General features: G+C 44.8%; 1 protein-coding gene across 1 annotated transcript in view; it reads left to right on the top strand.

Moving 5' to 3' along the window:
• Positions 1-6,271: 6,271 nt before the first annotated feature.
• The window catches only part of KCNK17 (potassium two pore domain channel subfamily K member 17), a 24,290-nt gene continuing 10,100 nt past the window's right edge, over positions 6,272-20,461 (top strand). The window contains exon 1 of the mRNA XM_018559243.1: positions 6,272-6,724. Within this exon, the coding sequence (XP_018414745.1) occupies positions 6,473-6,724 (252 nt within the window). The 5' untranslated portion in view covers positions 6,272-6,472. The remainder of the gene's footprint in view (positions 6,725-20,461) is intronic.

Below are 20,461 nucleotides of genomic sequence, written 5' to 3'. Positions count from 1 at the left end.
GCAGGACTGACACGTCGCTCAGTTTCACATCATTAAGCAAAACTTCCTTTTCTCTCTCGTGTTTCCTGTGTGTGTGACCTCACCTGCCGCACTGCTGTCTGTGTGCAATGTTCTGTTACATGTTATCTTCAAAAGCATCTTCAATTTATAAATCTTCAGCTTTCATTAAAATGATCCCTGCTGATCCTGCCATTGTGTTTCCTTATTCATGCACTTCCTGTTTTAAGGTGACAACGTGCTTTCCTTGTCTCACAGTTGTGTTGCCACCCTCTCCCTCAGGCTTCTGATGTAGATTACAAACAGCCGTTTCAACACACATTGCATAGGCACGGTCTACTGTTGTCACCATCAGGAAACTCCACATGTAAAATGTCAGGGAGTGCATGTAGACAGGAAGTGGCTGCGGGAGATCACCCTGCCATGTATTCTGGGCACCTCTGCCCCTCCAGTGGCTCAGGACTGGTATAGCGGGTGTCCGTATCTAGAGGGGAGGGAGACCAGCAAAGGTCCATTCTCTGATTTGAACCTGGAAGCAATAATGCATTTGTTGCTTCTGGTTTCAGACCTGTCATTCCCAGGCCACAGCGACATATAATGATTGTTCATTCCTTGCCTACACATTGCAATGATTTCCCATCTTTTGCCCACAAAGTGCAAGGATTTCCCATTTGATGCCCACACATTGTAACCATTGCCTTTTTTCCCCATGCACTTTGTAACCATTGCCCATGTGTTGCCTGTATATTGTAACAGTTGCCTTCTTTTCCCCCCGTTGCCCATGTGTTGTCCGCACATTGTAATGATTGCTTTTTTGTTTCCCAGCATATTGTAACCATTGCCCATGTGTTTCCCACACATTGCACCAAATGCCCTTTTGTTTCCCTGCACTTCATTCCCATTGCCCATGTGTTGCCCGCACATTGTAACAATTGCCTGTTTGCTCCTTACTTATTATAATGACGGCATAATTGTTTCCTGAATACTGCGATATATTATACAGAGTTCCAGGTTGTAGGCGGGATCCCGGGTCCCTGTAATCCCCCTAGAACTTGCCCATGCTGGAAGGTACAGTCTCTTTATTATCTGTAGCTGGTGAAGTGGGAATTGTGCAGAGCGGGGAGGAAAGAATTTGATGTTTATAGTTCGGGGAGCACAGTATGGAACGGGAGGATCTTGTGACACATTTTAACGAGAGGTTTTCGGCAGATAAACATCCTGTTACCGATACTTCTCACAAGAGTCTGCAGACTCCTCTTCTGCCCTGTAAACTTCTTATCCTTCTATAAGCACAGAAAGCGTGTCCCAGCCCAACTTCCAGAATGATGATGAGCTCACTTTAGGAGGCTCACCCCACCCAAAGCCTTTATTTCAGGTTTGGGTGGATGATGGGGGGGGGGGTCTATGGATCAGCCGTGGACACTCTGAGGGGGCCCGATCTCTCTCTCTCTCTGCTGGATATTTATTTATGAAGAACGTGATGGGAATGTGATCACCTCAAGGTCTACATAAGGCTTCCCTTCTGGAGTTCTATAAGAGATATTATGACCACTGAGAGGTGAAGGGAATTGCAGTGCGATGCTTCGAGCAATGTTCTGCTGGGAAACCTTGTGCCCTGCCATTCATGTGGATGTTACATTGACATGTACCACCCACCTAAACATTGTCGCTGAGCAAGTACACCTCTTCATGGGAACGGTATTCCCTGATGGCAGTGGCCTCTTTCAGCCGGATAATGAGCCCTGCCACACTGCAAACATGGTTCAAGAATGGTTTGAGAAACAACGAGTTTGAGGTGATGACGAGTTCGAGGTGATGCCCCCAAATTCTCCAGATCTCAATCCAATGGAGCATCTGTGGGATGTGCTGGCAAAACAAGTCCGATCCATGGAGGCCGATCACCTCACAACGTACAGGACTTAAAGGATCTGCTACTGATGGCTTGGTGCCAGACACCACAGCACACCTTCAGAGGTCTAGTGGAGTCCATGACTTGATGGGCCAGCGCTGTTTTGGTGGCAAAAGGTAAACCTACTAGATATTAGGTGGGTGGACATAGAGGAGAATTCATCAAAACTGGAGCAGACAAAATCTGGAGCAGTTGTGCATGGCAACCAATCAGCATCTCCCTTCAATTTGTTCAGTTAAGATTTGAAAATGAAAGAGAGAAGCTGATTGGTTGCCATGCACAGGTGCTCCACTTCCTGATCGGTGTATATTCTAGTGATTCAGGCCATCAGACACCATCTATACTTGAAATAGAACAGTTGGTCATCAGTAGGTAGATAACTCATCACAGATTAAGTCGCCAAGTCGCATGAATTAGTTTAATCAAAGTTCCTTCATCTCAAATATCTGTCAGTGACATCAGAACGCTTCTGCAGCGCTCCGCTTTGTACCCAGAAATAAAATGGGGGCTCCTAACAGGAAATGAAATTCATGATTCTCGTTGTGTTTCTCTTATTTCTCATACAGAAGAAGTGTTTGCCGTCTGTTATTGAGGAGTATGGGGGTTTAGCCCCACTGCAAGGATTACATTTTATTCTGCCTGGAGTTCTTCTTTAGGAAGAGTACATTGTAAGAATCTCCTCTACTGGCTGTAAATGTAATGGTGCTCAATGTCACATGGCGAGTATCAGCCCAGGGGGGTCTATAATGTACCTTCTATGGCAGTGGTTCTCAACCTGTGTAACCTTAGGACCCACATTTGTTCTTGGTCATTAAGTCATGACCAAAGTCGCACTGCAATGGAACGCGCAGCATTGCAGTACCGTGCGTTCCGGTGCGGGTGATCGAACTGTGTGTAGGAGGTGCATTTGGGGTGCCATTCAAAAGATTCACCCAGTCTCCATACCTTAGGAGAACTGGAGTGGATCCTCAGCCTGGGGTCCAGTGTGGGCTGTTGTGGTATGATGGAGCTCCATCCATATGTGCATTTCTTGTACAGCTCCCTTGTGTGCCCTGTAGAGGTGCAGAGAGCCAGAATGTGACATCACTCCAGTCCAGGCACCTCTACAGGGCACGTGAGGAAGTTGTACGTATGGATGGAGCTCCCTCACGACCATAGCCCCAGCCCATCCCACCTCAAGCAGACACTTGGCACCGGGCAACATATGTTGAATGGCTGCTTGGCTCGAGAACTGGCAATGCTGCAAAAGGGGGAGGCTGAGGAAAGCATGCGGTGACCCACTGAACATGGGTTCACGACCCACCAGTTGAGAACTAAAGGTTTACGGTATTAAATAAAGTTTGTATCATAGCTCTGTGTGTGATTGGCTGCCATGGGTTACGGCTCTTTGCAGATCTTTGTTGCTTCTCGCACCTTCTTGCTGAACAAACCGGTTTGTGTGAGCTGTGTTTGTACAGGGGTCAGTAGATAGGTGTGTGCGGTGTTTCGCTATACAATGCTCGCCTCGAAACGCCATTTTGAGCGCGGGTGCGTCCAGTGCAAACATTGGATTTTTTCGCTCTGCATCGCTTATTGACACTGGTGACAAGACAACCAAAGAAGATGAAGGGATCAAAGACTGAGAACAAATACAACTCAAAAGAGTTTCTGTATCTACAGTCATACATGTCCAGCCGTGATGTAACGTCACGCAAAGATGGCGATGACTCAGCAGAACACGGACCAGAGCCAGCGGAAGCAATATGTGTCGTCATTATACGTCATCGTCCTCAGTACAGGCCAGGCTGGTGAATGCTGTGATGACACAAATATTCAGATGATGTTACAAAGTGATACATTGTATATCCTGAAGTCTGAGAGCAGCTCGCAGTCCAGGCTTTATGGGACTGGGACACTACAATGAGTGTTCCAGGAAGAGGGGAAGTCAGGCCATGAAAGACGCAGGGAGGGAGCTGTAGGGGTCTATTAATAAGCAATCTGCAGAGCCATTCTTTGCGAATCTTTGCAAAATAGAGACAAGAACAAACATTCTTAGTATATTTTCTTTTTAGGTCCAATGGAATGTAATGTAATATCACCTTATGGCCACTAGATGGCACTAAGAAGCATAGGGAAGGAACTATTTCTTTCCTATCCTCATCAGCTCCTTCTAGTGGCCATAATGTGGTATTACATTCCATTACATATGACCTAAAAAGAAAATATACTAAGAACGTCTGTTTTTTCCTGAACGTTCGCAGAGATTCGCAGGGCGATTGGTTCTCTGAATTGTTTATAAATAAGAGGGATACAATTCCAGCAGGAACTGGAAACATTCTTTTTAGAAATACAAATAATGATCAAGCATTCCTTGGAGATTCATTCTCAGGAGCTTCTGGATTTCCGGGATCTGAATGCTGTTGTATTTCAGTGTGGGAGGTTCATTTGTCTCCAGAACAGTTCTGTCCGTTGGAAGGTGACCCTTCTACTGCTGTTCAGATCATAACATTTCAGATTTCCCTCTCACCATTACAAATAATAAGGGGGGATTTTCCCCGGACACAGACAGTAATAAAAGCCCAACAGAGAGTCTACCCCTTCCACTCACTTTATTCTACACTGGAAGAAGTCTTACTTTAAGAATTGACCTTTTCCTTAAAAATTGGGAAATATGAGGCTTTGAATTTCAATTGCAGTTTCACTTCATTAGGTTGAACTTCCCCTTCTCATGTGTGTGTGTCCTGTGTGTGTGCGTGCCTTGTATGTCCTCAACTTTATTCTATTTTTTAACAAATGTGTACTGTCCCTTTAAAAAATGGAACGCGGCAAAACTGCGACAAAAGGCACTGCATATGCAGAAACTAATGCAGATCTGGTCCGGATTTGGTGTAAACAAGCCCTTAAATAGGCCTTCAGCCACAGTGACCAGGAAAGAGACAGGACCACCCCCTCCTGAATCATACCAGGCCACCATACCAGAAACATCAACATTAGGGGGGTTCATTGTAAGGGGGGCGGGTGGAACAGCAAAGCTCCATGTGCCCATGTTGAGGAGACAAGGGCCTCATCCCCATATCCTGCCCCCCATAAGGGATGTGGTGGTTTGCAAGGGGGGATCATAGGAATCAGGGAAGTTCCTTTCATAACAAAGGGTCCCCATAGATATTCAACCCCCCCCCCTGGAAGAATGAGTACATGGTACTTACTATTATTTCCAAAAATGTTTTTAAAAAGAGTCAAAAAAGAAAAACGTCACCATGACAAAGTCCTCTATTAAAAATATTTATCAAATGTACATAATGTTCCACGATGTATATGCCATAACGACCCTCCACCCAATCATGTCACCTCGCTGCACTACCGATGCAAAATGACACCAAAATGTTTTATTGTCCTTGGGGATCCTGACAGTAACACACTTCCTGTCCTAGGGTGACCCTAGGCTGCTCTCCTTAACTGGACTACACCTCTACTCAGGTCCCTAGACTTTTTGGCACCCGAGGCAGGTGGGGTGGGGGGAATGCTGGTGTAGAGTGATGCACGCCACCCTCTGCAGGCTCTGCATCTCCCGGCCAAGCTCTTAGCAACCTGGGACACTCAGGCCGGGGTCCCACCCAGCTTCTGGCAACCAGTGACATCACTGCCAGCCAGAGCGTCCCAGGTTGCTAAGAGCTGGGCGGGGAGATGCTTATGGCCCTTACACATCTCCCTGCCCGACTCTTATGAACCTGGGATGCTCTGGCAGGAGAGGGGGCAGCAGGCACACTGCAAACGCTATGACCCCCAAAATAACCCAAAGAGATGCCGCATAAGGCAACAGCCTCAGGCTTCCTTATTAAAAGGACGCCCCTCCTCTACTCATCTGCATTACATGGGGTGTAGGTTGTGCAGTTGACAGAAGATAGATTGAAAAGATCACATAGTTTGAGATTTGAGTTCTGTGCACAGGAAATGACAAGGACTCTGGATTTCTGGCAGGATCAACAAGTATCGTTCTGCACTTGCAGAAAATGTACTAAGTCTGTGAAAATGAAAACAAACGCGGCCACCACATCTAAGGACCGGCAAGCTGCAATGTATGACATTTTTCTTCCTCGGTTTAGATACACTTTAATGTGTAGACGTTGCCGCTCTACAAGTCGAAGAAAATGATTTAGGACATTTACATCTATTTGTTCCACTTATAAGTATATAGTGTTACGTATCGGCTGTAGTACCAGAAGAATATCATCACATAGACTTTGTGGGGAATGAGTCATCGTCCTCTGTACCAGATAGAAGAACCCAGCCCCGCCTACTTCCCAGAGAAGGCCCCACCCCCTTTTCTCAGGCTCAGCACATGCTTGTAGCTGCTGTCAGATGGAGTGTGCAGGAGAAGTTGCAGACAGCTGTGTGTGGAGTCCGTAATGTTCCGGATGTTTAGATGAAGAATTCATACTGAAGACATTACATAGAGAGGTTCTGCAATCTCTGAATGCGGATGGACCATGGCACCAAACTTTACATGGAGGGGCTCCACTCTCATGACCGAGGCTGGACTCCATTGCTGTCACTGACTATACCTGGACCTTGCTCTTGTCATTGACCATGGCTGGACCTTGCTGCTGCCAGTCTTCCGGAGCCCCATCCTGCTGCTCCAAGTCCGAGGGTTGCCGGGTGCCCATCACCCTCATCTTGCTCATCCTTTACTTCTGCTACCTGCTGCTGGGGGCCGCAGTCTTCTGGGCCCTGGAGAGCAAGGCTGAGCATGACCTGACCATCAACTTCCAGCAGGAGAAGTGGGAGCTGCTGAGAAACCACACCTGCATGGACAACAAGACCCTGGAGATGTTCATTTCGGTGAGAGATAACACGCACTGACTCTATACGTAATGATCATATAGGCATGTATGCATCATAATGAATACATTTTATCAACATCACATCTCGGGACTTGGCCATCTTGGGGCTCTTTCTATATGGTGGGGTAGTCCGCCTGGTCAACTGCATGCATGAGCTTTGAATGAGTCTTAGGACTCTCCTCTCTGCGTACCTGTGACCCGCTTCTGACCGATCTGTTTAGTTTGAATGGAACTAAGTTTTCTTTTTGCCTATGAGAAACACCCCAAATGTGTACTCAGCTACCCCTGGACACAGGGAGGTGCAAGTGAATAGCATCTGGTCCTTTTGCTTCTCTTGCTTCAAGCTGGCCATACACCTGATTGTACAATCTCCTTTCCATGTACCAACGACTATGTATTACGAGCACATAGCTGACTGGATGGAAATAGAATAGATTTTAAGGCAGGGCTCCTGTTACATTGTTTGAATAGGTCTAATGGAGGTTGTAGAGAGTTTGTACAAACAGAATGTAATGTATGTGGTCAGTTTAAGTCTTGCTGATGAGGATCCGATAGATATTTTTAGCCTGTATTCCTCAGATCCCAAACAAGAAGGTGCCACGGATACGTAGAGAACGCAGAAGTATAATTTACTTATATGCAGAATTTCATTCAAAATATATGTACAATGTAACCTTTGGGATATTATTTAATGGGCTAAGGTGGGAACACATGATCCGAGCTTTTGTACAACGTTTGTGCTTTGTGGCTTGCTGTTACTCATTTGGGAAAGGACCACAGATTAGACATCGATGCAAGACATTAAACAGGGCTGCTTTCCCTTAATTTGGTACCCTCTGCCCCAGGCTTATATGGAGAGTACATCTAATTGTTTTTTTTCATTTTGGATAGAGTAGGGAAGGGGTTAAGGCCATTGTCAGATTTTTTTGTTGTTGTCATCTGTGTCTCAATAGAAAGATTTCCCCTTTAATCCAGTTCTGGTGGCCACTCAAACTATTGAATTTACTGTCATTTATCATTCTCAGTGACACTGCTCATCAGGACAAGGATGAGCAGTCTCCCTAATGAGGCACAAACAGCAATAAAATATTGACTGGGGTTCTACCTCATGACCTTTCCATCCAAATCTCAAGGAAAAGTTTTGCCTTTAGTTATATACTTAATCTTTTATCACACTCCAACTCCACTGAACCAACTACTCTCTCCTCTGCATCTGACCCACCAACTACTATAACCTCTTCTCTGTTCCTGACCCAATAACTGCTATAATCCCTTCTCCTCACCTGTCCCACTCCAACTCCAAACCTGCCAACTCTTATAATGCTGCCTCCGCACCCTACCCACCAACTTCTATAACCCCTCCTCAACACCTGGCCCCTCAGCTCCTATAACCACTTTACTACATCTGAGCCACCAACACTTATACCCCTTCTCAGCATCTGACCCACCAACTCCTATGACCCCTTTCCTTCATCTGACCCACCAACTCCTGTAACCCCGCATCAGCACATGATCCACAAACGTCTATAACGCCTCCTCCACACCTGACCCACCAACTCCCACAACTCCGATCTGACCTGCTAACTTCTATAAATCCTCCTCCAAACCTGACCCTCCAACTTCTATAACAGCTCCTTCACACCTGACCTGTCAACTCCTATAATCCTTCCTCCGCACCTGACCTCTTAACCCTCAAAACCCTTCCTCTGCACCTGACCCACCAACTTCAATACGGGCTCCTTCACACCTGACCCGCCAAACTCTATAACCACTCCTCTGCACCTGACCCAACCAGATCCGATAATCCTTCCTCCACTTCTGTCCCAGTAACTCCTGTTATCTGTCCACTGCACCTGACTCACAAACTTCTATACTCTCTCTTCCACTTGTCCAACCAACTCCTGTGACCCCCTCCTTTGCACATTCTCCAACTTGTATATCCCCCCCTCCAACAACTGATCCACCAACTTCTATAACCCCTCCTTTGGACCTGACCCACCAACTTATATAACCCCCTCGTTTGAACCTGACCCACAAGTTTCTATAACCCATCCTCTGCACCTGACCCACCAATTTCTAGAACCGTTCCTCTGCAAATGATCCAACAACTCCTATTATCTCTTCTCCACACCTGACCCACCAACTCCTACAACCCTTCCTCTCCACCTGATTCATCAACTACTATAATATCTCCCCACTGCACCCCTGACCCAGCAACTCCTAAAATCTCTCCTTCAACACCTGACCCAGCAACTCCTATAATCCCTCCTTCACTTTTTCCCAACAACTCCTGCAATCTGTCATTTGCACCTGACCCACCAACTCCTATAAACCATTTTCTGCACCTGACCCAGCAACTCTTATATTCCTTCCTCTGCACATGATGCACCAACTCATATATCTCCTCCTCCAAAATCTGACACACCAACTTCCATAACCCCTCCTCCACATCTGACCCACCAATGTCAATAACCCCTCCTCTACACCTGACACATCAACTCCTTAGACCTCTGCTCTGCCCAACCAAATGCTATCATCCTTCCTCCAAAAATGATCCATTAACCCCTATAATCCCACCTCCACACCTGACCCACCAATTCCTATCATCTCTATTTTGCACCTGACCCATCAACTTCTAAAATCCCTCCTCTGAGTCTGCACCTGACTTACCAGCCCCCGAAACCCTTCGACCTTGAACAATATAGCCCCCTCTGTGAGAATTATTTCTAGAGATGATACTGGAGAAGGAGTTCTTACACCACTTTTCCACATATAGTTGATATGTCTCAGCCGGAGTCTGCATATATGATATGATGCAACGAGTTAGACAAATTTTATAATTATTATAGGCCATTGGTGTTGTTCTAAAGTCTTAGATGGGAGCTGATAATGATGGTCTGTAGCTGGAGAGAGTTTGAGAGTTTAATACAACTTTAATCAACCAAGAATAGGAGCAGCACTGGATCGCAGAATAGTAAATCTGCAGGGGGGCACAGCTTGAGATAGGGTGAGCATCGCAGCAGGAGTTGGAGTTAGATCTCTAGGCAAAACCTTTTTGAAGTTTTGGATAGCTTGGGGAAGGGTTAGAACTTGTTGAGTTTTTATTGCTGCCTTTATTTTATTGCTAACCCTTTCTAAAAACCTAAAAAAAACTTTTGACCATTCACCCAGATACAGGGAATTCCTGGGGGAATGCAGCCCCTGCCTAGTGTCACCCCCAATCTCCAGATTATAGGATTATTTCCTTTAAAGAACAGAACCTCTCCTGCTATAGTTCGGTGGGAGGAATGGAATGTATTCACTCCTGATTATCTCCAGCAATCCCCCTCTCATTTTCATCGGCTATCCACAGGAGGATGATTACTATCACCTGATCAGGTCAATGATAATCGGTTGAGAAAAAAAGTCATATTGACAAATCAGGATAGCTGCACACACCTGACTTCCAATATCTGGGATATCGGATGGGAATAAGATCTTACCAGTCAGAGTGAGGCTGGTCATAAGCAGCCCAATGAAGAAGACAACAATGCTTCCAATTGCAGTGCTATCTGGGCTATTGGGAGAGGAAGGAGCAGCAGTAGGAACCACTCAGTGCTGGTTTCTGTTGGGTACCTGGTTTGTAGCTATAGTCATAGGAAACCATGCAACTGCTGTAAAGCCTAGGAGTACTGCGGGTAATACATTTGGATGAACTTAATGTACCTCGAGTTGGAGAACCTCTATAAGATTGCTGAGAAAGCAAATAGGATTTTGTATTGCAAGAAGGATTGCCTTGAGGATGAAGGGTAGAGGGCAACGGGCCTCTAAGTAGTTTTGAAATGGGCCCCCATCATGCATAGTTACACCCCTGTTCAGTATAGCATTATACTTGCACACAGGAAAGGAGAGCACAGGGAGGTCCTCATCAGCCTGCTGCTTAATTGTCCAGTCAACAGGTTGGGAAAGGGGGAAGTCCTTTACTGAGCTGTACTGCTTAACGTCAATGGAGGCCAATGAGGTCTGTTGGGGCTCCCTGGGTCCCATTTCTGGCTGAATAGAATTACAGATTTTATTGAGTCTGACTTTTGAAAGTGAATAATTTATGCCCCAGACATTTCCTTTACAAAACAAATATTTTCATCTTCCTTTATCTTGTTGGTATATGAACTCAGGGTAATGAGTGTAAGGTACATTTCATATCTCTGTATCTATCACTTGAAACTGTAATTGTGAAACCCAATTACTTTGATATAAAACCATAAAAGAAAATTCCAGCAGAGCAGAATAAACAGATGAAATGAAATTCGGGGGTGGGGGGGATTAATACTGGCAAAGTCATCAAGCTGAATCTCCTGCGTAACCTTATGAGATAAGAAATGATTATACCGCGAACGCAAAGCCATGGCATTTGTAGAGACGATTGCAGCAGGTGGGATCTGACCCTGGCAGGAGATAAAGTTATATCATATTTATTCTCTGGGTGTAAGTCTTCTATTTGGACTGATGATAAACCCTAACTAAACATTTGTATTTTAACAGGGATGACTGCAGTTTTTTTGGGAGGGGGGAGCAAAGTAGCTTCTCAGGCAGTTGCAAAAAAAGAATTCCACAAGTTATAGACTTGGATCTTATTTCATGACACAGCCACTGAAGAACCTTTGATAGACATGTAAGCTGCAGAAAAATTTGATTTGGTTCGGATATTTTATTATTTCTGGAATCGGATTCGGAATTCAATTCGGTTCGGGTTTCAGATTCGGACGAAATCCGAATTTCGTTAGTTTCCGATGAGTTTACGAATATTCGTTGCGAATAACACATACAACTATATACAAGTTTTAATACTAAAGGTGAATCTCCCAGACCCGAATGGCATCTGGGAGCTCCCGAATGCCATTTGGAAATTTGGATCCCGAATGCCATTCGGGTCTGGGAGCCTCAGCTTTAGTATTATATGTATATACTGAACACAAATTTTAATTACGGCATGTGACTTTTCTGGCCAATCAGATGGCTCCCATGTTACCGTAACGAAAATTTGTATTCAGACCCATTCCGATGCATTAAACCGAAAAACACATTTGATTGGCCAGAAAAGTCACATGTCCGATTCAGTTTAGTTTTTGAATGAAATTCGGACAGGATCAGAAATTTCGGAAATGGGAATTAGGATTCGGACACAGTCGGATGCATTGGGATTTGGAAATTCGGATGTGTCAGAATGTCCAAATTTCGTAAAATTCGTCCGAAATTTGATTCGGAACTAAACGAATCGCACATGTCTAACCTTTGACTCTGCATATCAGGATGATGATGGGCACCCATGCATCTTACATCCAATGAGGTGTGTTTTTGTGGATTTTCATAGAAAAATTGCTTTTCCAAATTGTAATTTGCAGATTTATGAAATTCATAATTTAATAAACATCATTAAAATGGATTTCTGATCTATTTGTAGGTGTATCCAATCCCCTCTTCAACCAACAGTGTAAGATTGGATGGATGCGCCTATACAGCAGAAAATACATTTAAGAGGGTTTATTAAATTATGACTGACATCTGTAAATTATAATTTAGAAATGTAAATGTTTTTATTTATTATTTCTATATGTGTGCCAATTCTGTCAGGAATCTGGTTTTTAGTAGTGTGCGTGAAGCCTGAGTCCAACATGGGATAGATTAAGGCCAGTCAATGAACTGTTCCAAAGTACAGAATCAGCTACTATCCGGAAGGTATGGATACTCACCAGCTATCACGTACCTAGTAGGGAGCCGAGTTGTGAGGAGGCCTCCTTTGCAGCACGAGTTCCGCACCCCTGAATGTGGAGACAGGAGGTGGGGGAACCGCGGGCAGCACCGGTGCCGGAAGATGCAGGCCACTGGGCCTGGGCAGGTCCTTGAGGCCCGTCTTCAGTAAAGCAGGAGTCAGGTGTTGATGTGGCTGGAGCAGAGCGGAGTCGGGCAAGCCAGGGTCAGCAACAATCGGGCGGCAAGGTACACAAGGAGCAGGCAAAGGAGAATCCAGGGACAAGCAGAAGTCGGAGGCAGGCGGCAGTCAGGCAAGGTCAAGGAATCCGGTCGATAATAATACGATAACAGGCAGGGTACAAAACACACACACTAAGCTGAAAGACCACTCAGCAATGATTCTGGGAGTTGGGCCAGCTTAAATAGGATCATCCCCAGACAGAGCAAGTCATTTCCTGTGCGCCATGTGAGCACGTTTTCACGCATCCACAATAGCTGCCGTTTCCCGCAAATGCGGTGAACATGCCTATGCGCATGCGCAGTCCTACCTCCGCTGCCAGGCATGGTCTTACACCAGCACTCAGCATAGACTCAGCTGAGGTGCGGAACCCCTATAGGTGGGTCTGGATTCACAGCATTGTTCTCCTAAGTTGCCTCTCTTACAATGAAATCAAGCATGGTTGATGAAGACCAGAGAATGGAGGTCCAAAAACACACATGGATTCAAGCCAACCCAAGGCAAAGGAAGATTGAGGTAGGAGTGCTGGAAGATGACAAGCTTAAATCTAGTATGGTTTGTAAAGAGTACAAACCAGCAAAGAATTAAGAACACTATGCAGGGGAGGAGGTCCACATCAGGCTGGGTCAGCAACAGGAGATCAGAAGTAAGCCAAGGGAAAAGCTCAAAAGGAGCAAGAAAAGGAAAACCAGAGATGATCACCAGAGGTCAAAAGTCACCAAGCAATTTATTAGGAACCTGGTTAGCGGCTCATTAATACAACTATCTTATCACCCAATCATGAGGCATCAGCGCAATGCATAACATGAAATACAGGCCAGAGACTTTAGTAATTAACATCACATCAAACACCAAAGTATGGTGCATGACCGCAGCATGATGGTAGTAGGTGCCACCTGGGCTGCTGTGGGTACTTCTGTAACTGCTGATCTACTGGTTGGAGGTGACAGAAGGTCTATGGTAATCCAGATAACCTTTCTTTTTGACTATGGTAGTAGACTCATCTAAGAAAACACAAAACATCGACCCCGTCGAGTTCCACTACTCTACGCCAAGAACAGGAAGCTGTGCATTGGGCATTGGATCACCAAAACTGGACAGTTGAAGACTGGAATAATGTAGTCCGGCCTGATGAATCTTTCTGTTGAGGCACACAGATGGTCTGAATCCAAGAGAACATTTTTGGGATGTGGTAGCATGGGAGATTAACGTGAAAATGACAAATCTGCACAAACTATATGAAGCAATCATGTGAACAAGGATACGAATCTCCATGGAATGATTGCGGAATGTGGAATGCATGCCATGAAGAATCCAGGCGGCTCACTATTAGGATGGTGCTCTAATAATAAATTGCTCAGTGAGTCTATATTGCTTTCATTTATGGAAAGGAAAGTGCAATAACCTGAACTTTGAAATGGTTTATGTTTCTTTTTTAATTGGGATGGAACTTTTGTAGTTGTGGATGGAACTTGAACTTCCTGGCAACTACAAAGGCAAATACAACTAAGAATACATGAGTCCACGTGTTGCTAAAGTCTTATCAGTGATGAATGATCCATTGGGGCAGACGACAAGACAAGGTCAGGAGTTTCTCAGAAAACATCCCCCCCAACAAGAAGGGAATTCCGGCTGGAGTGATTGTGTTTAGTTCTCTTGGTTGTTACATCAGATGTCTTGTCAGCTCAGCAATATGGAAATAGATTCAGTAAGAGGCTCATTTCCTCAGGAAATTGGGGGATTCCAAAACTCCGCATTCAGCAACAGATATAACAAGTAATTCAATTTTGGGTGTAGGGAACATCTATTGTTTGTATATATTTTGTGATAAGTTCTGTGTTTGAGTTTTTTTTACTATTTTTGTTTCTTTTAATTTTGTTTGACTTTTGTGCAGCCTGCAGGCCAAACGCTGTAAGAATTTCGGCCTGTAAATCAGACAAAATTCTAACAATTCTATCAATTCCAATTCTAACGATTCTGCCCAATGTCTCTCTATCCTGCAACATGTCACTGCTATATTGATCTATTGCTGGATGATTGCAGCCAGCAATAGATCACTATTATAAGTGTCGATATATATATACAGGTGAAACTCGAATAATTAGAATATCGTGCAAAGTTCATTTATTTCACTAATGCAACTTAAAAGGTGAAACTAATATATGAGATAGACTCATTACATGCAAAGCAAGATAATTCAAGCCACGATTTGTCATAACTGTGATGATTATGGCTTACAGCTCATGAAAACCCCAAGAACCCCAAATCCACAACCTCAAAAAAGTAGATTATTACATGCAATCAATAAAACAAGGATTGTACATAGAACAATATCGGACCTCTGAAAAGTACAAGCATGCATGTGTACTCAGTACTTGGTTTGGGCCCCTTTTGCAGCACTTACTGCAATTACTTTTGCACGATATTCTAATTATTCGAGTTTCACCTGTATATATCTTACTAGTCACTAGCTGATCACTTTCTCCTCAACTCCCACACTCCTCTCTGACCTTTTCAGCTGCTTCCTGTGTCAGGAAGGTTAACCCTCTGGGGCCCCTTAAGGGGACCACAGCCCAAATAGTGGCAAAAAAGACCTGCCTTCCACCACCCAGCCTTGCTGTCTTCTACAATATATATACATATACATACTGTATATAGACATTCCCTCCCCAGATTAATCCTCAGGTCCCAACAATGATTGGATGATTGGATTGGATGATCTGGATGACATTTGCGTTTTACTACAAAAGCATCAAATATTCACGTACCTGAACGCAATGTCATTCTAATTTTTTGTAATTGCATACAGTTGTAAAAAAGAAGTTACCGCAGCACTAATTTGTACCCTCGCCAACCCGCCTTAATCTTATACTAATGTTACAGTAGCAATTTACGCAAATCGTTTTTCTCTACCGTGTGCATCGCAATGTAGTGCCGAAAGAGCAATAAAGCTGTAATAAAGGAAAAAGTATATGTTCACTTTGAGCTTTACCATTCCGCTATGGAGTCGTGAGGCAGGGTGCTGTGATATTTTCAGGAAGCTATGTACAGAACCCTGCCGGCTCCTCCCACCAGCCATGATCTGCCTGCATTGCATAGAGAAGCACAGGGACTAAAATAAAATGTTGATGGGGAAATATATATATATATATATATATACAAGGGTCAATCAAAAAGTAATGCCTCCGTGTATGTAATTTAAGATCTATTAGAGTGACTGTGACTGTGAACGTTATGGGGACGCTGTAGTGGAATTCACCCAACGCCTCATGTTGCTAATGTCCACTACAGCGTCCCTATAAACATTCTTTAGCCAATAATGGATTTCCTTAGGTGCGGAAACCTCTTTTGGCAGAAATTCTAATGACTCATTCTGAAAAAGAAAAGCATTAAGGACACCTCTATAACATGGTACATGAATTACTCATATTACAGACATGGAGGCATTACTTGGGGGTGTGAAAATGAAGTAAATGTTGTGTTGGGAAAAACTACAGGAAAATGCATTTTATTCAATTTTTTAAAAACTATTTATTCCCAATCAAAAACAATGGAATAACAGCTGCCCATCCATTGCTGGCATCTCCTGTATACTCTCCCAGGTTCCCTTTACCAGCTGCCCATCCATTGCTGGCATCTCCTGTATACTCTCCCAGGTTCCCTCTAACAGCTGCCCGTCCATAGCTGGTATCTCCTGTATACTCTCCCAGGTTCCCTCTAACAGCTGCCCATCCATAGCTGGTATCTCCTGTATACTCTCCCAGGTTCCCTTTACCAGCTGCCCGTCCACTGCTGGTATCTCCTGTATACTCTCCCAGGTTCCCTCTGACAGCTGCCCATCCATAGCTGGCATCTCCTGTATACTCTCCCAGGTTCCCTCTAACAGCTGCCCGTCCATAGCTGGCATCTCCTGTATACTCTCCCAGGTTCCCTCTAACAGCTGCCCATCCATAGCTGGCATCTCCTGTATACTCTCCCAGGTTCCTGTTAACAGCTGCCCGTCCATTGTTGGGTAAATGGGTTGTAGAAATTGTATTATCAATCTGTGTGGCAGTATGTTTGGCAGATGTCTGCTCTCTGGATCTCTGGAACTTCCAATACCGAGTTCCTCTGCTGTAACAATACAACCATTATAATGCGGGGATGTGTTGCTGGTACAATGTTTGTTGGAAGGCTTCACATACAACTGATGAATCTTGAAGCGCAGATCTTTATCTGTCTCGTGTCAGCCGCTGTGGCAAACTCACTTGTGTCCGTTTCCTGTTTTATTTGCTTATTCCACAACTGATGTATTGTACTGTACATATAAAATCAATATCATTAGAAAAACAGAACATTAGAAATAGAGAAGGCAGAAAAGGAACAAGAGGTCCATTGAGTCTGCACTTTTTGTGTAACCATATTGTCTGATCTATGTTTGTCCCAAGCATGTTTAAATTCACATTGGGGTCTATTTTTAAACAATTTGGAGAGCCATTCGTCCTGTGAATCTCTGTGAACATGCGTTCTGTGCAAATAGAGGCAAAAATGAACATTCCTAGTATATTTTGTTTTTAAGTTATATAAACAGGGCTCGAAAATCCACTCGTCTGCGACGAGCAGACGGTGGAGCCCGATGAGCAGCTTCCGGGCTTCATAAAAAAAATAAAGCATAACATTTATTTTTTTAAACATTTGTTTTAAGTCTGCGCCCCCCTAATACACACGCATATATTCGTCAGGTGCGCCTACGTGCTGCACATGTTGCATATCGCCGCAAACGGAGTGAGAGCAATCATTTTAGAGCCATTAAGGCCGGGTTCACACCTGGGCATTTTACAGCGCTGATCGACGTGCTGTAAAACGCCCTGCAAGTGAAATTCCATTATTTCCTATTTTGTCAGTCGGGGTAGCAAACCACCAACGTGTCTGTTTTCCTCAATGACATCTCTGCATGAGATTGCAGTAAAGTTCATTTTTGGCTCATTCCAGTGTTTGGAACAGTCGAGGAGCGGGCAACCTGGGCACTCCAGCTGTGGTGAAACCACAAATCCCGTCATGTAGATGCATGCCTGTGACTGTCAGGGTCTTACAATGCCTCATGGGACTTGTAGTCCCACAACAGCTGGAGTGCTGAGGTTGCCCAAACCTGGTTTATATGAGTGAATTTGGTGACCCATACGCGGCTGGCACTGCCACTTATGCTGCCAACATTCACCCAAACACTGAAAAATATCATGTATGGGCAGGCCGGCCCTTTGGAACTATTCTCCAATATATTTCTGAGCGCCTCCATCTGATAAAAGCCGCCGGGAACGCGCGGTGTGCCCTGTAATAAAAGGCTCAGGTAATAAAGCCTGGCAATAATTAGGTCAGCTGGGGATATTTGTGACGGAGATTGTAAAGGAAACAAATACAATCCGCAAATTAAAACTATTTATACTGCTGGAAAAATCCCCCGGAGCACGTCTCTGAGATCCGCCGTAATTAAAACCCGAGAGCGCTATTTCCACCGACTGGAGGGAGTCTCATAATAAGCTGTATGTCAACATGGCCGCCCGCACTTGTAGTGTTATCAGTGTAGAAGGCGGATCGGTTGGTAAATCTACAACAAAATGATAATTTCTTAGTAAATTTCCACCTTTTTATCATTACACCCTGGAACTCTAGCCAGTGACGTTGCTTAGGCCGAGATGAGTTCATGATGTCATTAGTCTCCTGCAGGAAGGAGGACACATTTCCTCATTCTCCTTTCCCAGAGTGATCAGTCTGCTGCAGGCATGAGAAAGCATTCCCTCAGTTTCAGCTCCCACAGTGATCAGTCTGCTGCAGGCAGGAGGAAGCATTTCCTCAGTCTCCTTTCCCACAGTGATCAGTCTGCTGCAGGCAGGAGGAAGCATTTCCTCAGTCTCTCCTCCCACAGTGATCAGTCTGCTGCAGGCAGGAGGAAGCATTTCCTCAGTTTCACCCCCCACAGTGATCAGTCTGCTGCAGGCAGGAGGAAGCATTTCCTCAGTTTCCCCTTCCACAGTGATCAGTCTGCTGCAGATAGGAGAAAGCATGTCCTCAGTCTCCTCTCCCCCAGTGATCAGTCTAGTACAGGCTGGGGGAACCATTTCCTCAGTCCCCGCTCCCCCAGTGATCAGTCTACTCCAGGCAGGAGAAAGCATTTCCTCCGTCTCTACTCCCCCAGTGATCAGTCTGCTGCAGGCAGGAGGAAGCATTTCCTCAGTCACCTCTCCCCAGTGATCAGTCTGCTGCAGGCAGGAAGAACCATTTCCTCAGTCTCCCCTCCCACAGTGATCAGTCTGCTGCAGGCAGAAGGAAGCATTTCCTCAGTCTCCTCTCCCCCCTGTGATCAGTCTGCTGCAGGCAGAAGGAAGCATTTCCTCAGTCTCCCCTCCCACAGTGATCAGACTGCTGCAGGCAGAAGGAAGCATTTCCTCAGTCTCCCCTCCCACAGTGATCAGTCTGCTGCAGGCAGGAGGAAGCATTTCCTTAGTCTCCTCCCCCAGTGATCAGACTGCAACATTCTAACTATCAAGCCTATCAGCTTGCAAGTCACAAGGCTGATAGGCTGCAGTAGGGGCTGATCTGTGTCAGACATTCATGAACACAGCCAAGAACTGCACAAGCACCAGGATTGACATGACTCTGTCGTCGGTGATCTTAGACCAGGAAGTAGACTAAAGTATGTATATGGGATTTGTAGTGATTGAATGTTTTTCCTTCATGTGGGGAACAACCCTGATTTCTGTTTATGTATATTATTAATCACATTAATGGTGTCTAGTGTTGCTATTTAATAATGTTTTCTTTTTTTTTTCTTTTGGTTCACATTTGGAGTTTTTGGATGTAGAAACACAATTCTGATGCATTTAAGATCACTTTACACTTCGTGTCATCATTTTAGTATTATGTAACCTTCAATGAGCCTTCCAATAAGAAAACACAGTGACAGAAACATGGATAGCAGCCAAAATATGTTCAGTTAGCGCAACAACAGTGACACCTGCAGATGAAAAGTAGGTATAGCACTCAATAATGTCCTATATACAGTATACTGTATATTAGGGTTGCAGCAATACCAATACCGTCTCGATGCTGATTGGCCGGGAAACAGGCTTCCCAGCCAATCAGCATCGAGACAGGTAACAACAACATGGAGCCGGCTTGCCGAGCAATCAGGAAACCGGGCGGCATGTCAATACCCGCCGCCCGGCTTCCTGATTGCCCGGAAGTCGGCTCCATGCCGGTTGAAGCACCGGTATTGATACTCGGTATCGGCAAGTACTGAAAGCAAAGTATCGGTACTCGATACCGAAAAACTGGTATCGGCGCATCCCTAATATATATATATATTACAAATTACCTGCAGACCTGTCAGTTGGGGAAGCTAAAGACATATGGGCCTCAGTATAAATATTGCACCCATGTCCCCTGTTTCTGTCCTTTGCTGCCCTCCATTATTGTCTTTTTTACTTGGTCTCGCTCTGATTGCCCCCACCTTCCCCAACCACCCCACCCTTACTGCCCCTCAGTGACATAGACAGTCAGTGTAGAGCTCACCAAAGAGCACAGTGATGCTTCCGCTTGTATGATTTCCCATGTATTCCCTGCACTTGGTTTTTAATGTCAAACGTTCATGTGCCAGAGGGGTCTATTTTTAAACTATACCTTTGCCCTTCAATTATCTGTGAACATTTGTTCTGTGTGAATACATGCCAAAGCAAATATTCTTTACAAGGCAATGTATTTCCAAATGTTTCCCCCCCCCCCATTTGATAC

The sequence above is a fragment of the Nanorana parkeri genome, unplaced genomic scaffold (genome assembly GCF_000935625.1).
Source record: "Nanorana parkeri isolate BGI_ZX_2015 unplaced genomic scaffold, ASM93562v1 scaffold385, whole genome shotgun sequence".
In the NCBI taxonomy this organism is placed as follows: domain Eukaryota; kingdom Metazoa; phylum Chordata; class Amphibia; order Anura; family Dicroglossidae; genus Nanorana; species Nanorana parkeri.
The sequence above is the reverse complement of the archived record's forward strand: the minus strand, read 5'-3'. Positions and strand labels throughout refer to the sequence as shown.